The 17,229-nt window shown below is 39.0% G+C and overlaps 2 protein-coding genes across 2 annotated transcripts; both read left to right on the forward strand.

Annotated features, from left to right (window-relative positions):
- Positions 1-74: 74 nt before the first annotated feature.
- On the forward strand, positions 75-4,257 carry elovl8a (ELOVL fatty acid elongase 8a). The gene is made up of 8 exons (XM_061295750.1): positions 75-233; positions 833-899; positions 984-1,171; positions 1,710-1,790; positions 2,056-2,112; positions 2,204-2,318; positions 2,396-2,523; positions 3,591-4,257. Exons 1-8 carry the CDS (start codon positions 228-230, stop codon positions 3,771-3,773), a joined length of 825 nt encoding a protein of 274 aa, XP_061151734.1. The 5' UTR covers positions 75-227; the 3' UTR covers positions 3,774-4,257.
- A 6,041-nt stretch (positions 4,258-10,298) lies between these two features.
- LOC133165883 (gastrotropin-like) lies at positions 10,299-11,197 on the forward strand. Its single transcript, XM_061295776.1, has 4 exons — positions 10,299-10,449; positions 10,532-10,707; positions 10,778-10,867; positions 10,980-11,197. Exons 1-4 carry the CDS (start codon positions 10,383-10,385, stop codon positions 11,028-11,030), a joined length of 384 nt encoding a protein of 127 aa, XP_061151760.1. The 5' UTR covers positions 10,299-10,382; the 3' UTR covers positions 11,031-11,197.
- The last annotated feature ends 6,032 nt before the right edge of the window (positions 11,198-17,229 follow it).

Below are 17,229 nucleotides of genomic sequence, written 5' to 3' on the forward strand. Positions count from 1 at the left end.
CTTAAGTCGTGAAAGCAAGTAGTGAAAGTAGTGAAGCGTAAACTGTTGCACCTTGAAATGAACCAGTTGAAAGTTGCGAGGTGTCGCAAGGAGGCAATATGACTTATTGTTGCAGAACAGGAAATGCTTCAATGAGAAGTTGCATTACCTCACTTTGACGTTTGAAATGGAGCATGAGTTTGACTGGTGTTGGAACTGACGAGGAAAATAAATCAATCGCCGCCTAAATGGAGGTAGGTCCTCATGCTTAACAGTATATACTAGTATAGTTAAAGCTTCTTAGTAAAATTTAAGTTTGATGGCGGCTGAGGGTATTTTTTAGGTGTGTGCATGTTCCATTGCCAAACTTTTCATTGATTGACATTTGGTCTACAAGTTAACTCTCACTTCTTTGAAGCAAGTTAATGAATTTTCTTTTTACATTTCATGGTGTAATCAACAGAAATCATGTATAATTAATGCAATGTAATATCAGGGTTGGGCTGGCATGTCGGCCTCGCAGTTCAGAGGGTTCCGGGGTTCTATTCTTGCTGCGGTGTTCCTTTGTGAAAATTTGCATGTTCTCCCCATTTCTGCGTGGATTTACCTGGAGTACTCCCGTTTCATTCCACATCCCAAAAACATGCTTGGTAGGTTGTTAGCGCGCTCTAAAATTGTCCTTAGGTGTGAAAATGAGTGTGACTGGTCTCTCGACCTCTCGCTCTCTCTCCAGCATGTAATTGGTGGCATTTACAGAACATGCTATTGTAAATATTTATCTATTACCTCTTTATTTACGTTTCTTGGTTGCTTATTTTGTATCACAATGTTTATTGTTTCTATTTAAATTCAGGGTTCCCAGGAGCTCACCTTCTGGCAAAAAGCCTCTTTATCCTATGAGGAATTTCTGGAAAAGGGAGGTATGCGTTCACTATCTTTTCCTTTTATCCTTTTATCACAAAAACATTTCTGGAATGTTCTTGATGTACTTTTTCTCTGTCTAGACAAGAGGATAGAAAATTGGCTGCTGGTCTACTCTCCTGTACCTGCTGGGTTCATAATTATGTGCTACCTATTCGCTGTTTGGGTTGGGCCAAAGCTGATGGCAAGGAAGGAGCCTGTCAACCTCAAACTTGTCTTGATAGTTTACAATTTCACGATGGTCTGCCTGTCTGTATACATGTTGTATGAGGTACTACTATTATTTTTCTACTAATTTTGAACAAAATGGGCTAATTCAGATAATGAATATGGAGGAAAACCTACAACTATACTTTAGAAAAATAAGAGTTACAAACAAATTAATCCTCTCTGATTTAGTCATCTGCCTCTAATTTGATTTGCAAAAAATAAACCGGAATTTCTCATTTGGAAAGTGAATTTAAGTTTTGATTGGTGAATGACATCCCTTGTGTTGTAACCCACAATGACGCAAAATTACAATAAATAGAGCCCTTAGTGCTATTCAGAAGTAACACTTCATTACAATTAAGGTGCTTTTCTGAGGTAGCATGGTAATTTCAGTTTGCCCGCAGGTTCAAATTGACACCTTGTCAGCTGTGCTTTTTAACATATAAATGGAAAATCTTTACAGCTCAACAGTTTCTTAAAAATAACTCTGATGATACATGGGAGTTCCTTTACTGATGCAGAAGTTATAAAAAAATAACTAACAACACAACTGTTGTCTTTACATTACCTTTGAGTGTCCTGTTCTTCTGTTTTTACAGTTTACAGTATCTTCCTGGATGGCAAATTATAGTATGTTGTGTCAGCCAGTTGACTACAGCAACGATCCACTGTCCGTGAGGGTAATATGCCCCGCCCCCTAAATACCACACTGTTTTATTTATTTATTTATTTATTTATTTATTTATTTATTTATTTATTTATTTATTTATTTATTTATTTATTTATTTATTTATTTATTTATTTATTTATTTATTTATTTATTTATTTATTCATGTCTTTTCGTATTTGTTATTTATCAAATACAGATTAATTTTGTGCCTAAATTACTGTAAAATATTTTGACAACAGACTAATGATTTAAAACGTTTTCTGACTATTCTGCAGATGGCCAGTGTGTGCTGGCTGTTTTACATCTCCAAATATATCGAGTTCTGTGACACAGTAAGTATGATTATTGTTTCTGGTTCAAATATATTGACCAGAATTCAAAAGAAACCTTGATCAGCATCTATTTACTATTTCCGTCACCCAGATGTTTTTCATCTTGAGGAAAAAGAACAGCCAGTTGACCTTCCTCCATGTCTACCATCACAGCACCATGATTTTGAACTGCTGGATAGGGTTGAAGTTCGCACCAGGGGGCCAGTGTGAGTTTGCAAATACACAAAGCTGATATATCATTAAGCGTGCACATATTTACTCCTTGTGTCATATGTCCCCAAAGCTTTCTTTAGTGGCCTGGTCAACTCCCTGATTCATGTGGCGATGTATTTCTACTATGGTCTTGCGGCAATTGGACCAAGTATGAGCAAATATCTTTGGTGGAAACACTACCTTACCATCCTACAGCTGGTTAGTATTAATAGCATTGAATAGACATGTTGGTTGAACTTGTCCATCTATACTGTAGTGGAGGGGTGTCAAACAAATTTTTTTCACGAGCCGCATTGTAGTCATAGCTTCTTTCGGAGGGCCATTATGACTGTCAACCTAAATGAATGTATGAGCACCTCATATTATATACAGTAAAAGCTACAAAACAAACGAACAAATAACTCGAGTAAAAACTGGTCAAATATTTAAAAGAACAGATATTAAAAGTGAAGACAATTTGCAATTCTAGTAATGACACACGAATTTGATGCACAATTTGTCTTCACGGGCCACATAAAATGATGCGGCGGGCCGTATCTGGCCCCCGGGCCTTGAGTTTGACATCTATTATCTACAGTGTCAAAATGTCTACAGCTTTAAAGCAGTCTTTAGTAGTCACTCACAACTTCAGATACAATCAATTTGGATGATTGGCGTTGACTGCACAAAGAAAACAGTCAATTGTGCCCCAAGTAGCTTTTTTTTTTCAGAGATATCATTTATTGGCCCATATGCACAATAAACGTCTTTTCGATAATGATGTGTACTAGTGTTTATCTTGGCGCTTGGTGTGCGACCAACTCCTGATTAGTCGGTCATTGTTCTGATAGTTGCAGTTGTAGCTCAGCTCTGGACCATCTGTTGTCTTTTATAATGATGACTGCTGTTGTTTCTTTTCTGTATGGCTTCCATTATGTAAGAATAATTATGGCGACCTCAGTGGTGACCCGCAAATAGTCTTCACTGACAGTTGGCTGCACAATTTCATGACCTGAAGCCGTGTCTGCATATGTGTATTCACTTTTGTGTTTTAGGAGAAGTATTCAATGGTGCTCTTATTTTGGATGTGTCCAATTTTGCATCAATTATCCATCATGGGCATTTTTTAGTTATTGCAAAAACATTACTCAACAAATATTTTGTGCAATTGGTGTAATTGGTCTGTACTGATAAGAATTTGATCTTCTTCTGGGAAAGAGTTGATTAGAAGTGTGACTTTTTAGAAATCTCATATCATTTTTCGTGTTTTCTCTCTCTCTTCACAGCTTCAGTTTTTCCTGGTAACCTTGCACACGGTTTACAACTTTTTCACTGATTGTGATTACCCTGACTTGTTGAACGCCATCGTGATTTTCTACGCTCTCACCCTCATTGCACTCTTCAGTCATTTTTACTACCACAGCTACCTCACATCAAGGACCAATGAGGAAAGGAAATGGAAGCAGTGAGAAAATGTATTTTATATATTTACACGGAGGAGAGAATGGTTGGGAGTGACTCGACTACACAGCAGTTAATCTAAAGTTTCTTTTATATGTATGTTGGCTCATATTTTTTTCTAACATGTCTGAAAACAATTCTCACATAGTGCAAAACATGTTCTAATGCATATGATTGTTGCTTCATTCAGTAATGATCCACTTGATGGCATAGACAAAATCAAAAAAGCTTGAAATCAGAAGCTAAAGAAGCAAAGCCAATAAATACAAACCTGTATCATAACTTTGGATTACTAACGTGTTATAAACAATTCTCACATAGTGCAAAACATGTTCTAATGCATATGATTGTTGCTTCATTCAGTAATGATCCACTTGATGGCATAGAGAAAATCAAAAAAGCTTGAAATCAGAAGCTAAAGAAGCAAAGCCAATAAATACAAACCTGTATCATAACTTTGGATTACTAACGTGTTATAAACATTTTAAACAATTTGTGTAAACGTTTCAACTTTTGTTTTTACTCAGGGTTAAAACACTATGGGGTTTGTAAAAAGACTCAAATTTTAAGTGAGCATGCGAGAGGAGAGAAAACCAATAGATGGCAGCACTGTTACGTGTAACGTGTTACTGTCACGTTATCACCATTCTATCCATACTCCAAGGAATATTTTATACAATGTGCATAATCACCAAGTTAATTCCCATCAAATTTCCATATGAATTTGTGTTTAGATTAAAATATGTATCCCACTATATTTATAAATATTATAGGTGGCGCAAATTCTGGGTTTTCAGAAGGGTTGTTGTGCTTCTGTATTTCTGTTAGTTATTATATCGGCTGGGCTGTGTTGATGTCAAAGAGGGACCCCCATCAACTTACAATCCTGTCTTGATAATATACAATCTCCTCTGCCTGTCTATGTACATATTCAATTAGGTAGTTGTAGTATTTATTTCTTACCCCCACAAAAATATACATATACAATCCAGACAGGGGGTGTTCAGTGGCAAACGATACAGACGACAAATGTATGGATGACTGATGTGCACAAATATGATGAGATCCTCAGGAGACTTGCCTGCATTGGTGCAGCAAGACAATGGCTATGCCATTATAATACTTACTCAGTTCCTGGATAAACACTCATTATTACATATAGGAAAGCTTTATGAAAGCTTTATGAAAAGAAAACAGATGGTCCAGTAGTTAGTGGAGGATATGATGTGCTACTGCACCCACCAGACGATGACCAATTATTTTTGGGGGGGGGGGTGCTGGGGGGTTCACACCAAACTTCTTAAACAAACATTACAGCCATATTGGTCAGTATGCTGGCCGACTGCCAGTTTGTAACAATTATGATGACCTCAGTGGTGACCTGCAAAACCTTATTGACAATAGCGCGCATAAATTGGTGACCTGCAGCAGCGCCTGCAAACGTGTGTGTGTATTTTGTTCTATTTCCCACCTGTGCAGCATTGCAAACCATGTTCCTGCTGCCTGAAAATATGTGTAATATGCTCTTCATTTCAGCACAAGTGTATTTATCGTCAACACACACGTACACACACATGCACGCAAGCGAAAATAAATTTAGAGAGAGCCTTGCTGCAGGCACTGCTCCAGGCTGATCACTGCTGAGTGCCTCTGTGCAACTCAGGCATGACAGACTTTCCTTTCCGCCCTCACTTTGATCACTTAATGCCTTTGTGGCCAGAGGTGGGGTTCATTATAATGTGGTGTGTTACTTTTCATATGGCAACAAGCAGATTACATATGCAAGACTTTTTACTTTCTTGGATGGTGCTAATGAATGATGTTGTGGCTGTCTCCTTGGTAACAGTGTTTGCCGACTATAATTAATAATCAGGTTTGAGTGAGGTGATAAAAGTGCTTGGAAGCTGCTGCTGCTGACATGAGAGTCAGTGAGAGAGACAGAGATACACACATTTTAACGGGGACATACACACATGCAGACATAATTGCCGATTGTGAGAGGTTTGGCAATAAGAGGCTGACAAGTGCGCTCGACGGTGAGCCACTGTGTTGTTTCCTACAATGAGGGTGAACAAGAGGCTGCGGCAATCTCAGTACGTCAGGAGCGTACTCGACCACAGACGAGCTAGTGTTAATCAGTCAGACAACCTGCTAGTTGCTCATTCTCAAGTGTGTCCATGCCTGTGTGTGTGCGTGTGCGTGTGCGTGTGCGTGTGTGTGTGTGTGTGTGTGATTAACCCCCAAGAAGCTCTTGGTGGCTCCTAATATAGACACTTAAAGGTGTTTTATGGCAGTCCACTGTTTCTATTGAATGAATGATGGCGTCTTGGCATGATACTTTGGTGCCTTGAAATATGCATTACATTCCTGAAAACGCTCATAACTCAAAACATTCATATCTCAAAGAATCTTTCACCAGTGAAATGAATGGAAATGACATTAATATGTTCCAGCCCCTGCAAAAGCACTCAATAATATTAAGCACTCAATAATATTATTAAAAAATACATATAATAGCGTAATTAAATAGATTGTAAAGACTTAAATCTGCTTGTTAGAATAATTACTAATCATTATGCATTCATATTTATAAAAACATATAAATCATAAAACACATAGCATAATTCCATTTCAAGACATTGATATTTATTATTATTGTTGAAAAATAACACACATTTTAACCAGGTTCCTTTTCCTATTCAACCATGATAATACAATATTTTTCCAGAAGGTTGCCTGCTGTTTGGAACTTTTTAGTACTATTCCAGGCATGTTGCACTGCTCCTCATTTCTCTCCCCTCGTCTCGTACCTCACTTTTATTTCACTCGTCCCTCCTCTCACCTCATCATCCATTATTTTACCCCTTAAGAGGCCACTTGTCTCCAGGCAGCCCGCCTCCTCCTCCTTCCTTCCTCGTATCCTCAAGCCTCCAGCCTTCACCCTTGTCACCCTCCCCTCCTGCTGTCACCCTCACACCCCCAACCCCTCCTCTTGTTGGCTCGCGCTCAACCTCTGATGATTGCCGAGCATATTTCATTTGACATGAAGACAAAGGGCTGATACACATGTGGCTTCTCTGTGAGTCTTGTGTAATATGTAATATTAATGTAGGCATAATTTGGCTCCCTGGATGAGGGGTGGAGGCGGGCCTGAAAGAGGGAAGGCTTCATGCTCACTAGTGACTGCTGCTTCCTTCCTCAAAGGAGAGGAAGCTGTCAGGATGGATTGAGAAACGGTAGCGATAACAACAACAGAATGCTCACTGTTGGCAGATTCTCTGGCCTATTTCTGTCTCGGCCTTTAATGGATATACGGGCTTGTTGCCTGTGTAACGGAGGCAGCTTTCCCTGTCAGCCATTCAAAGTGAAAGGTGCTGCCATTTTTAGTATTTTGAGCCAGCAGTAGTCATGGTCAAATTGAACTACTATATACGCGTAAATGATTGGTGGATTGTCGGGTGAGCTATTTTGGTAGAGTACGTTTATTTTGTCGGTTTGGTTCTGCTATGGCCTGAACAAACTGTCCAGTATTTTTTCCTTTTTGAGCAGAGTGATTATTATTATACAAAGATGATGAAAGCGGTAATAAAGATGAAAATGGAAATTTAAGATGATCCTAATTCTGCTTTAGGGCCCATGTCTGAATTATTAGACCATCAAATTTCATCTCATTACTTCCTTAGTGAGAGCTCCAACAGTCTGAATTGTTTTCCCCATAAAATGTAAATATTGCCATCAAAATGTGGAAAAAAGTTTCCACACTCCAAAAATAAAGTCTTGAAATTTATCAGTGCCTATAAATTAGGTTGAGTTGGGTTCAAACTATCCGAATGATATTCATTTTAAAATGGATTAAGAGACACAGAGTTGCGCAATTGGGCATGCTCTAGTGCACAGGTGTCAAACTTAAAGCCCGGGGTCCAGATACGGCCCACCGCATCATTTTATGTGGTCCGCGAAGACAAATTGTGCATGAAATTCATGTGTCATTACTAGAATTGCAAATTGTCTTCACTTTTAATAATATCTGCCTTTTTAAATATTTGACCAGTTTTTACTCGAGTTATTTGTTCGTTTGTTTTGTAGATTTTACTGTATATAATATGAGGTGCTCATACATTTATTTGGGTTGACAGTCATAATGGCCCTCCGAAGCTATGACTGCAATGCGGCCCCCGAAAAAAAATGAGTTTGACACCCCTGCTCTAGTGTTTTATCTTTTGTGTCTTTCCTAACACACACACATACAACTCTTCCACGCATACACTCAACTCTGTAAGACATCCACGCAAACACGCATTGGAAGGCTCCAGTTGCATCAGCGGTGAATTACCATGCCGTTCCACGTTATTAAACATGACACTCGGCCTAGATAATGGAGCCTTTCTTCTCAATTTGGAAGGCTAATCTTATTGCTTTGATTAGCAGCAGAATCATTTGCATTTCAAGGCATCCCTCCATCACAAGCCTCCCCTTTCGAGCTGTAGATAAAAGGAATCTATATGTATCTTTCCAGAGAATCTTTTCCTCCCTCTCTCTTGCCATCTTTTGTTCTTGTTGGACTTCTTGTTCATTTTGTTCACATTCTTGCCTTCTTCTCATCTCTTTGTCACCGGCATTTTATGATGCCTAACATCAGAGGAGGGAGGAGGAGAGTTGGAGAGTATAGCATGACTTCATCGGCACGTGATTGGACATTCGGTAACAGCCGAAACGTTCGTGTTACTGATTGTCCAAAAAGTTTCAACTGTGCAGAACTTTTAAAGAGTAACTAAAGGGTTATAATGCCCACAACTGGACTTTGTTCACTGTTCATCTGGTTTGTCCTTGAAAGTATTAAGAAAGTAAGAAAGTAACTACAGGTTTATGTACGATATATATTTTTGCAGACATAAAAAAGAAACATGTTTGTCCTGTCTTAATCTATATTTGAACAAAAGTGTTTGACGTCACCGTCAGTGACTCATTTCTGATTCTGAGGGGAAATTTAAAGACTTGATTGCTTGTTTGTGAAAATTACTCTGGCAAATTCTTCATTTTATGAAGACACAAGGGTGACTTGATGGATTTGTTTTGTTATATATCGAATCGGAAAGTTGTTTTCTAAAATGGAACGAATCAAATTGTGCTTTTGAAAGTTCAAATGAAGGGTTTTAGTTGGTATACGGCGTTGCAACAAAGTTGTGTTTTTGTGTCCTATTTATTGCCCAATTTTTTTTAAGAATTTGCTGCAAACCTAATGATGCATTTATGAAAAAAAAAGTACTTAAACTGCTTAGAGTGTGTTTTATAGTGAATACACGAAATTAATGTAAGACCAAAACCATGCTGACATGGGATTGGTCCAAAACAAGTAAAAGGTAAAAAAAAAAATTAACATCAAGCGAGTCTGTAATGTGCACTTCGAAATCAGAGGCAAGAAGATCATGGATTTATCAGCTTGTGGAAAAATTCCGGTACATGCTCTTTTGTGTTTAAATCTTGTGTGGGCCTAAAGCGCTGGCTTCCTGCATGAGTGTGTGTGAGATCAGAAAAGTCAGCCAAAGAGATAAAGATAGCGGGTGTCTTTTATAGGATCTTGCCCAACGTGATGTTTTATATATCAATAAAGAGCTTCAAGGCCACACTGACTTTTCATGCTTTAGGAACACTATTATTGCTCTTTAAAAAGGCTGGATCATGAGAAACTGAATCTGTGCGCTACAGCAAGTGGCACAAATTGTCATGAATACAAATCTCAAGGGGCATCAAGGCAAGAGGTATATAAATAGTATATAACCTGTACTAGTTGCCAGTCAACGCACAGATCGGCCTGAGCAGAGATTCAAAGCCAGGAACTCTGATGAATGGATATTGCGCTTTTTAACAGTGGGTCGATCAATATTTTAATTCCACAGTAAGGATAGTTGATTGCATCAAGGACCTGTGATATAAAAAAAAAAGTGCCTTCTATGTAAGATAGATAGATAGATAGATAGATAGATAGATAGATAGATAGATAGATAGATAGATAGATAGATAGATAGATAGATAGATAGATAGATAGATAGATAGATAGATAGATAGATAGATAGATAGATAGATAGATAGATAGATAGATAGATAGATAGATAGATAGATAGATAGATAGATAGATAGATAGATAGATAGATAGATAGATAGATAGATAGATAGATAGATAGATAGATAGATAGATAGATAGATAGATTCAGAAAGAAAATATGATACAATAAATCGCCGTTTAAATGATCCACTTTATTATAGAGCCAACTTTCTATTGTAGAGATAAGAAACCGGTTAAAAAAAACGACCCATATTTTAAAACAAAGGCAAATATCTGATGTCACAATCCACGGCGTAAAACTACAGCCTGTGACAATAGGCCGTTGCAGGAGAGTTCAACGACCTGGAGGTGAGACACAAGCTTGCCGTGCTATCAGCTTTTTCCTCCATAAACGTTTCTTCATCCTTGATCGTTGACTGGAGTCATCATTCTCAGCGATGATTGGGAGGCGGTGAGCGGTGGGCAGTATATAAATACAGAAGCGTCTGGGTTTCGCTACCTTGCCTTTCCCTCAGCTTGCCTCATCATCACCTCCTAACACATCAGCACCAAGATGGCCTTTGCTGGACGATGGGAAACTGAATCCCAGGAGGGCTATGATGACTTTTGCAAACTCCTCGGTAAAGCTGGATTCATATTTACGACCAACAAAAAAACTCAAACCTGAGCGCTGACCACCATTCTACCTCGTTCCTTCTCCAGGTATCCCTGCTGACATCATTGAGAAGGGCCGTGACTACAAACTGATCACAGAGGTGACCCAGGCAGGAAACGACTTCACCTGGACTCAGATCTACCCCACAAATGCTAAGGTTGCCAACAAATTTACAGTTGGCAAGGAAAGCGAAATGGAGACCATCGGAGGAAAGAAATTCAAGGTAGGATAGAAAAATGGCATGTTTATGGGTTGTCGGAAGCATTGAATAACTACGAGGGACATTATTTCAGGCCACCGTGCAAATGGAGGGAGGCAAGCTGAATGTTAACTTTCCCAACTACCACCACACCTCTGAGATCAGTGGAGGAAAGCTTATTGAGGTAACCACACTCATCTCAGCTGATGAAATAAACTTGTGAGAAACAAAGAAATTACTTAGAATAACTCAAACTGCCTGTCTGGGTAACATATTTACGTTTTCTCTTTTTGTAGACCTCCACAGCTGGCTCTGTTGTGCTTAAAAGAACCAGCAAGAAGCTCTAACTACAATATGATCCTTGACTACATGCGTAGTTGGAGACTACATTTATTGCAATAAATAATGTTTGACATTATCATGGATTGACTGATTCATTCAAACAAGTTCAACAAAAAAAATCAGAATTTTACAGGGAAATAAAGCCAACCAAAAAGGCTGAACATTCAGTTGATCAAGTCTGCGCTTCTTTTTTCTTATGTTCCAAACATATCTCAACAAAGAAAAATAATCAATATGCTAATATAAATTTCATTTGTGAACTTCATAAAAATAAAAAAATAAAACACTAAAAAAGTCACAAAAAAATCCACACAGTCAACCCTAAAAAAAAATCTAAAACGATTATACACAAATAATTATCAGCTTAAAATAGCATGATATAGCTACTTTAACTACATTACAAGCAACCTGATGTAAATCTATTCTTCCTTTGTGTCCACTCCTTTTCTGGACTTTTTCGCTGTCGAGCCATGTGTATTTCTCTCTGGCTTCCAGCCAACCAAACAATCAGTTAATTAACCAGCTCAGCTCCGGATCATTGTGAAATCTCTCAGAGGAGCTCTAGAGAGGCTCTCCTCCCAAGTTCCAAATTTACAGCTTCATTAAGTGGACTGTTATTAGAAGCAAATCTTAAATAAGATTGCCAGTCTGCAGACAAAGTGTGCATTTGTGTGCATGCATGCGTGTGTGTGCGTATGTGTGTGTGTGCACATGTGTTGGCCCTGAGAGCTGGTGACTCAATAGCTCCCTGATGAAAACAAAATACAGTTTTTTTGGCTTTGAGATGGCGACTGCTTTAGTGTAATAATGAGGTGTTCTCTCTTGCCATCACAGACGCAATCAAGATCGGACACTCCTGGAAAAGTAGGGTTGGAAGGTAACAAGCAAGGTATCATTTGAGCATGTTTGTGTAGCCCAGTGGTGGCGCAATCATTCGGCAATATTACTTCCTTTGTTCTCGCAGACAAACCAGACTAATTGGCTACTTCTCAGTTTCCTGTTGATGATTGGCCATTCTGTCATTTTCTGATTGGTTTTCTTTTTCGACTGCCACAAGTGGGAAGAAAATGACTTGCTCACATCCCACACGGTTTGTTGGATGTTTAAGTATTTCAAGGCTGGGGACCACAAAAAAGTAAGCATAAAATAAGATGAAGACGCTAAAATAATATAGATATATATAAAATAATAATAATAATAGTGAGACAGACATTTTGAAACACATTTGTGATTTAAATGTAGGAAGAATTTGAAAATAGAATGCTATAAAATAAGAGAAAGAGAGTATGGTGGAGTGGAGGAACATGTTTGTAAGTTGTAAGAAAGGAGGAATGTTGTAAAAACCTTAAGAAAGAGTTCAGGGTTGTCTCAAGGATGTGGCACATGATTGGGTTTATACGGCAACAGAAAATTGAATAGCGTTGAAGTGGGAAGTGGCAAAGACCAAACACGATGAGTTGTACAAGAGGTTGGACACAAAGGAAAGAAAAAGGGAGTTATTGGCAAGGCAGAGTAAACAAGCTGGGTAGAATCTGCAGCAGGCAAGGGTAAATAAACACAGAGAAGGAAATGTACAAATAAGTGAGGAAAGGTTGATGAGTACATGTTCTGAGGAGTTATTGAATGGAGAAAATGAATGAAATGAGGGCAAAGGTCATGAAAAACATACAAAGGCAGATCAGAAAGTATAAAGTGAGGAGGTTAAAGAGTAGAAAGGCTGCCGAGCTCTTTTTTAAAAATAATTCCTGTGATTTCTTGTTAACCAGCAAGCTTGCTGGTCATCTATTCATCCATCCTCATAAGCCTGACTCCTTTTGCCCTTTAGCCCAGGACAGGGCCTCTCTCTAGGGGACAGTTGCTGGCTTTGTTCTCACATTATGCCTCGCATTCCCCAGACTTGCCCTGGTTCCTTCGCATGCCTGCTCTGTGGGCAAGCGGGCCGGCATGTATCCATCCAGACAGCCAGTCAGTCCCACATGCATCCATCCTTCATTCATTCAAAGAGAAGCTGACTTCTTGTACAACCGCAGCCTGGAACAAGGCTTCTCTCTGGGGGACAGTAGTCCACATTGTCCCCACTCTTCATGCCTCGCATTCTCTAGACCGGCTCTGGGTACCCCCCTTCCAAGTTACCAAGGAGGAACTCTCTCCACCATATGCCTTGACAGTGTCATTGCCATGGACAAAACCAAAGAATGCTGCAACAAATTCCATATTGGTTTTCTGAGGATGTTTTCTCTGTCAGCAGAAGTCTTTCGTGACAGCCTTTCCTGTTCTATTTTTGGGAGCGCTTCAGACAATGGACAATCTTGTTTCACCTCTCATTTTCTTATACCGTATTTTCCGCACTATAAGGCGCACCGGATTATAAGGCACACCTTCAACGAACGGCCCATTCTAAAATGTGTCCATATATAATGGGCACCTGATTATAAGGCGCACCTTCAATGAATGGCCCATTTTAAAACTTTGTCCATATACAAGATATATACATTTGGCCCGCGGGCCGGAATTTGGACACGCCTGCTGTAGTGGCTCAATATTGGTCCATATATAAGGCGCAGCTGATTATAAGGCGCACTGTCAGCTTTTGAGCAAATTTGAGGTTTTTACGGTACAGGACAAATGTTCAGACGACATCGAACCCATTTGGTCATTCATTCTAATCAGAAATCCAGGCTGTTAGGATCCTGAACTCTCTCCCCCTTTCTGCGTAACGTCTTGTACTTTGCCCTATGCTTACTGTCTGCTGTATGCACACTGGCTCAGTTTTGCTCCTCTTATTTATTGTGTTATTTGTTTATTATTTATTCATCACTCATATTATTTATTTATTATTTATTGTTTGTGCCTTCTTGTTTTTATTTTGTGTCGTCTACTTGTATGTCTGTTAACTTTAACTTTAATGTCTCGTCACCGTGGGATAGAGGAAACGGAATTTCGGTTTCTTTGCGTGTCTTGACATACGAAGGGATTGACAATAAAGCAGACTTTGACTTTGACTTTGAATACATGACTTCATATTTTTAAAGGGGCTTCCTCCTATTCCATTTAATGAAGTGTACGGATGACCAAGTCACTATTACCACTACAACCGGAACCCCAATAAATGGCTGCCGTAAAGTAGAACAGCATGATCTCTACACTAGTAGTGTAATATTGTAGTGTAGCACGGTACGCAGTAGGTTTTATGTTTCTGAACACCCATTTTGCCAGTTTTCTTCAGGTATAATACAAGCAGATTCCAGATTCCAAGCCATTCAAATTTTCTAAGTCTGACATTGGATTAGTACCACCCACCAACATCAGTCCTTCTCGTGACTTGCTTGACACAAAATATAAAAAGCTGATCCGGCAGCAGAAGCTGTCTGTACCGACAGCACAGTGCTATTCAGCATCTCGAAGGGTGGAGGCGTAGGCCATAATTAAAGATGGCGGCCTTGCCATCACACAATAGGTCTGCACAGAGAAGGCTTTTATTGCATGTATTTTTCTCAACAGGAGAGTGGGCAGTCTACCCTCTGTGAGCATTTAATTGGTTTAACAGCTGGAAAGAAGAAGTGGGGAGGGGGTACCCAATGGAGGAGGGGAAACAAAGACATTGGAGAGAAATGCGAGTCATCAGAATTTAAAATTTGTCGGGTCTGATGTTGATCTGACTGACTTTAAATTAAGTGGGAATTAATAATTTGCAGTGCTGTCACCTTCAATTAACACACTGGGGTCATGCATTTTTATATTGAGTGTGTTGCGGTTGCCTGAGCCAAGATTTGACAGGCGTGGGCTTCTTGGCAGGTAGCGTTTAGCCTGCAGCATCATATGGTGACATTAGGAAGAGACAGGAGACACGTTTATTTGTTCCAGAAATTCGAAAAACCTACTCCACCTCCGACTGTGCTTGAAGATATTTTTAATAACAGTGTGTAACATATTTGTGTGCTTGGCTGGATGTGAACACTGACAAGTAGCTTTGTCAGGCCACTGCAAATAAATGAAAATTGGAGCAGGGCCTTGGGGCAAGGTGAGGTCATGATGTTCCTCCGGAGGTTTCAGCTAATGGAGATCCACTGTTGGGTAGAAGGGCCGGCACTTGGGGGCAGGGTTAGGATTAAAAATGTAATCCATTGCACAGTGTACATGCTTGAAATTGCAATTTTAAATTGCATACAGATTATATATAGAAAAGGCTTTTAATCATATCTACAGCAAACATGTTACTCGTGCAATCAATGGTTATTTATAACCATTTAAAGCTTTTGCTAACTTCTAAACTCCAACACTTTGGTCGAATCTATGGAGTGCCATTAAAGTATTTATTCAGTATCAGTATGATACAAGCTGCCTATGCTAGCAGTATGTACATGTAGTACATGGCCCAAAGTGGAATTGAAGGATTCTGAATAAAGATCAGTGTTGGTTAGCACGTTTATATTTCTTCCATTGATATGTTTTCATTTGATTCATAATAAATGTTATTGCCACCATGTTTTTGTGTACCTTTACCATCATGTATACCGCAGTACATCCCCAGTTTTGCTGATGCGCAACGTGGGAGGATGTGATAAATGGTAAACGTGTGATGTGTTGACAAGGGACTATGTTTTGTTTTGTTTTTTGTAGCCTTGACCACAGAGACTGAAGAGCTTGTTTCACACTTCATTACATTTTAATACATAGAACAATGGCAAGATTAATAATGCATGCATATGGAAATATATAATACAGATGAACAAACATTTATACACATAAGGGTTTTACCTTTATTTAAACTATAAAGATTTATTCGACTATTATTTGGTTTGAAATGATGGGAAAGATTTCCAAGACTGTAATAGCAAACCAAGCATTGAAGATGTGGTTTTCGTGATACATTTAATTCAAAATACTGAAACATGGTTAAACATTTGAATGGATTTTCCAATACACTTGTTTTCAACAGCCCTTGAAGAACTCCTTCCAAAAAGGCTTCTGTAATGTACATCCAGTCCCACATTTTAATGCAAGCAGAAATCTGGAACATATAGATCACATGTCTCCTCCCTTCTGTGCAGCACACATGCACACACATGCCCAAGTCAAGGCCTATGTAATGACTAGTTGCATTAACTGGATATTAAGGGGAGAGCATTGGGTGTGGATGATGGAGTGCAATGGTGAGATGGAAAGGAGGTTATGGAGGGTAAAATGATGGCTCAGGGCAATGAAGGTGGAAGGAGTGGCTGAGATGATGACACGAGTGCCATCATTTGATGATCACGTTTCAATTTCTTTTCTGTATTGTTTGCTCATTGACCTTTGGATGGTTGAACTGCCATCCTGTAACTATTTTCATACACTTGGTGACATGTTAATTTGAAAAGTTTTTTTTTTCCATCAGTCCAACATAGAACACATTTTATGGGGTACTGATGAGTTTCCTATTGGAAAGTCACCACTGCCAAAATGGCCGCCATGTAGACACGTTTGTTAACCTGGTTATGTCTAATAAGTGATGCCAGTGGAAAAATCTGAAAATGTGTAGCGGTCTCTCCCTGTTGATTTTGCCACAGTGACAGTAAACAACCGTGATAAGGACTGGAAGTAGTAGACGTTGACAACTACGGTACAAAGGTATTTTTAGGGGGTGCACACTATTTTCTGTCCATTAAAGCTGACTGTTGGTTCCGGGGTTTTTTAAATTGCGGTTCCACTGTCTGTACCAAATTTGCAATGAGGACTGACAGAAAAGTCCAATGCATGCAATTTCACTGCTTGTCAGATTCCATTTACCACAAGGCCAAACAGTAAAAATGCATTTCATGGCTCTGATTAGTTAATTACTTTCTTTGTATATTTGTTCATTTGTCTGGCATCATTAACCACATGGTGTGATTAAGGGATAGTGAGCAAATCTGAAGACAATGTGGCAAAAAAGTGACTCTACAATTGTGGGATTTAAAGTAGCATTGTCGTTATAATGATGTACTTCACATTGGTGGCTGCTAGCTATTTTTGTTGTTGTGGCTATCTGATTGCCAATAATAATAATAATAATATCGTATTTTCCGCACTATAAAGCGCACCGGATTATAAGGCGCACCTTCAATGAATGCCCCATTTTAAAACTTTGTCCATATATAAATACATATATTTGGACACGTAGTGCCTCAATATTGGTCCATATATAAGGCGCACCGGATTATCAGGCGCACTGTTGCTTTTTGA

The sequence above is a fragment of the Syngnathus typhle genome, linkage group LG13, assembly GCF_033458585.1.
Source record: "Syngnathus typhle isolate RoL2023-S1 ecotype Sweden linkage group LG13, RoL_Styp_1.0, whole genome shotgun sequence".
Taxonomy (NCBI): Eukaryota; Metazoa; Chordata; class Actinopteri; order Syngnathiformes; family Syngnathidae; genus Syngnathus; species Syngnathus typhle.

Excerpts from the sequence above, each read along its gene's own strand:
- elovl8a (XM_061295750.1), top strand. Across the intron at positions 2,319-2,395 it reads GTTCGCACCAGGGGGCCAGT|CTTTCTTTAGTGGCCTGGTC; the intron begins GTGAGTTTGCAA and ends ATGTCCCCAAAG. Across the intron at positions 2,524-3,590 it reads ACCTTACCATCCTACAGCTG|CTTCAGTTTTTCCTGGTAAC; the intron begins GTTAGTATTAAT and ends CTCTCTTCACAG.
- LOC133165883 (XM_061295776.1), top strand. The coding sequence starts at position 10,383 with ATGGCCTTTGCTGGACGATGGGAAACTGAATCCCAGGAGGGCTATGAT. Across the intron at positions 10,450-10,531 it reads TGACTTTTGCAAACTCCTCG|GTATCCCTGCTGACATCATT; the intron begins GTAAAGCTGGAT and ends TTCCTTCTCCAG. Across the intron at positions 10,708-10,777 it reads TCGGAGGAAAGAAATTCAAG|GCCACCGTGCAAATGGAGGG; the intron begins GTAGGATAGAAA and ends ACATTATTTCAG.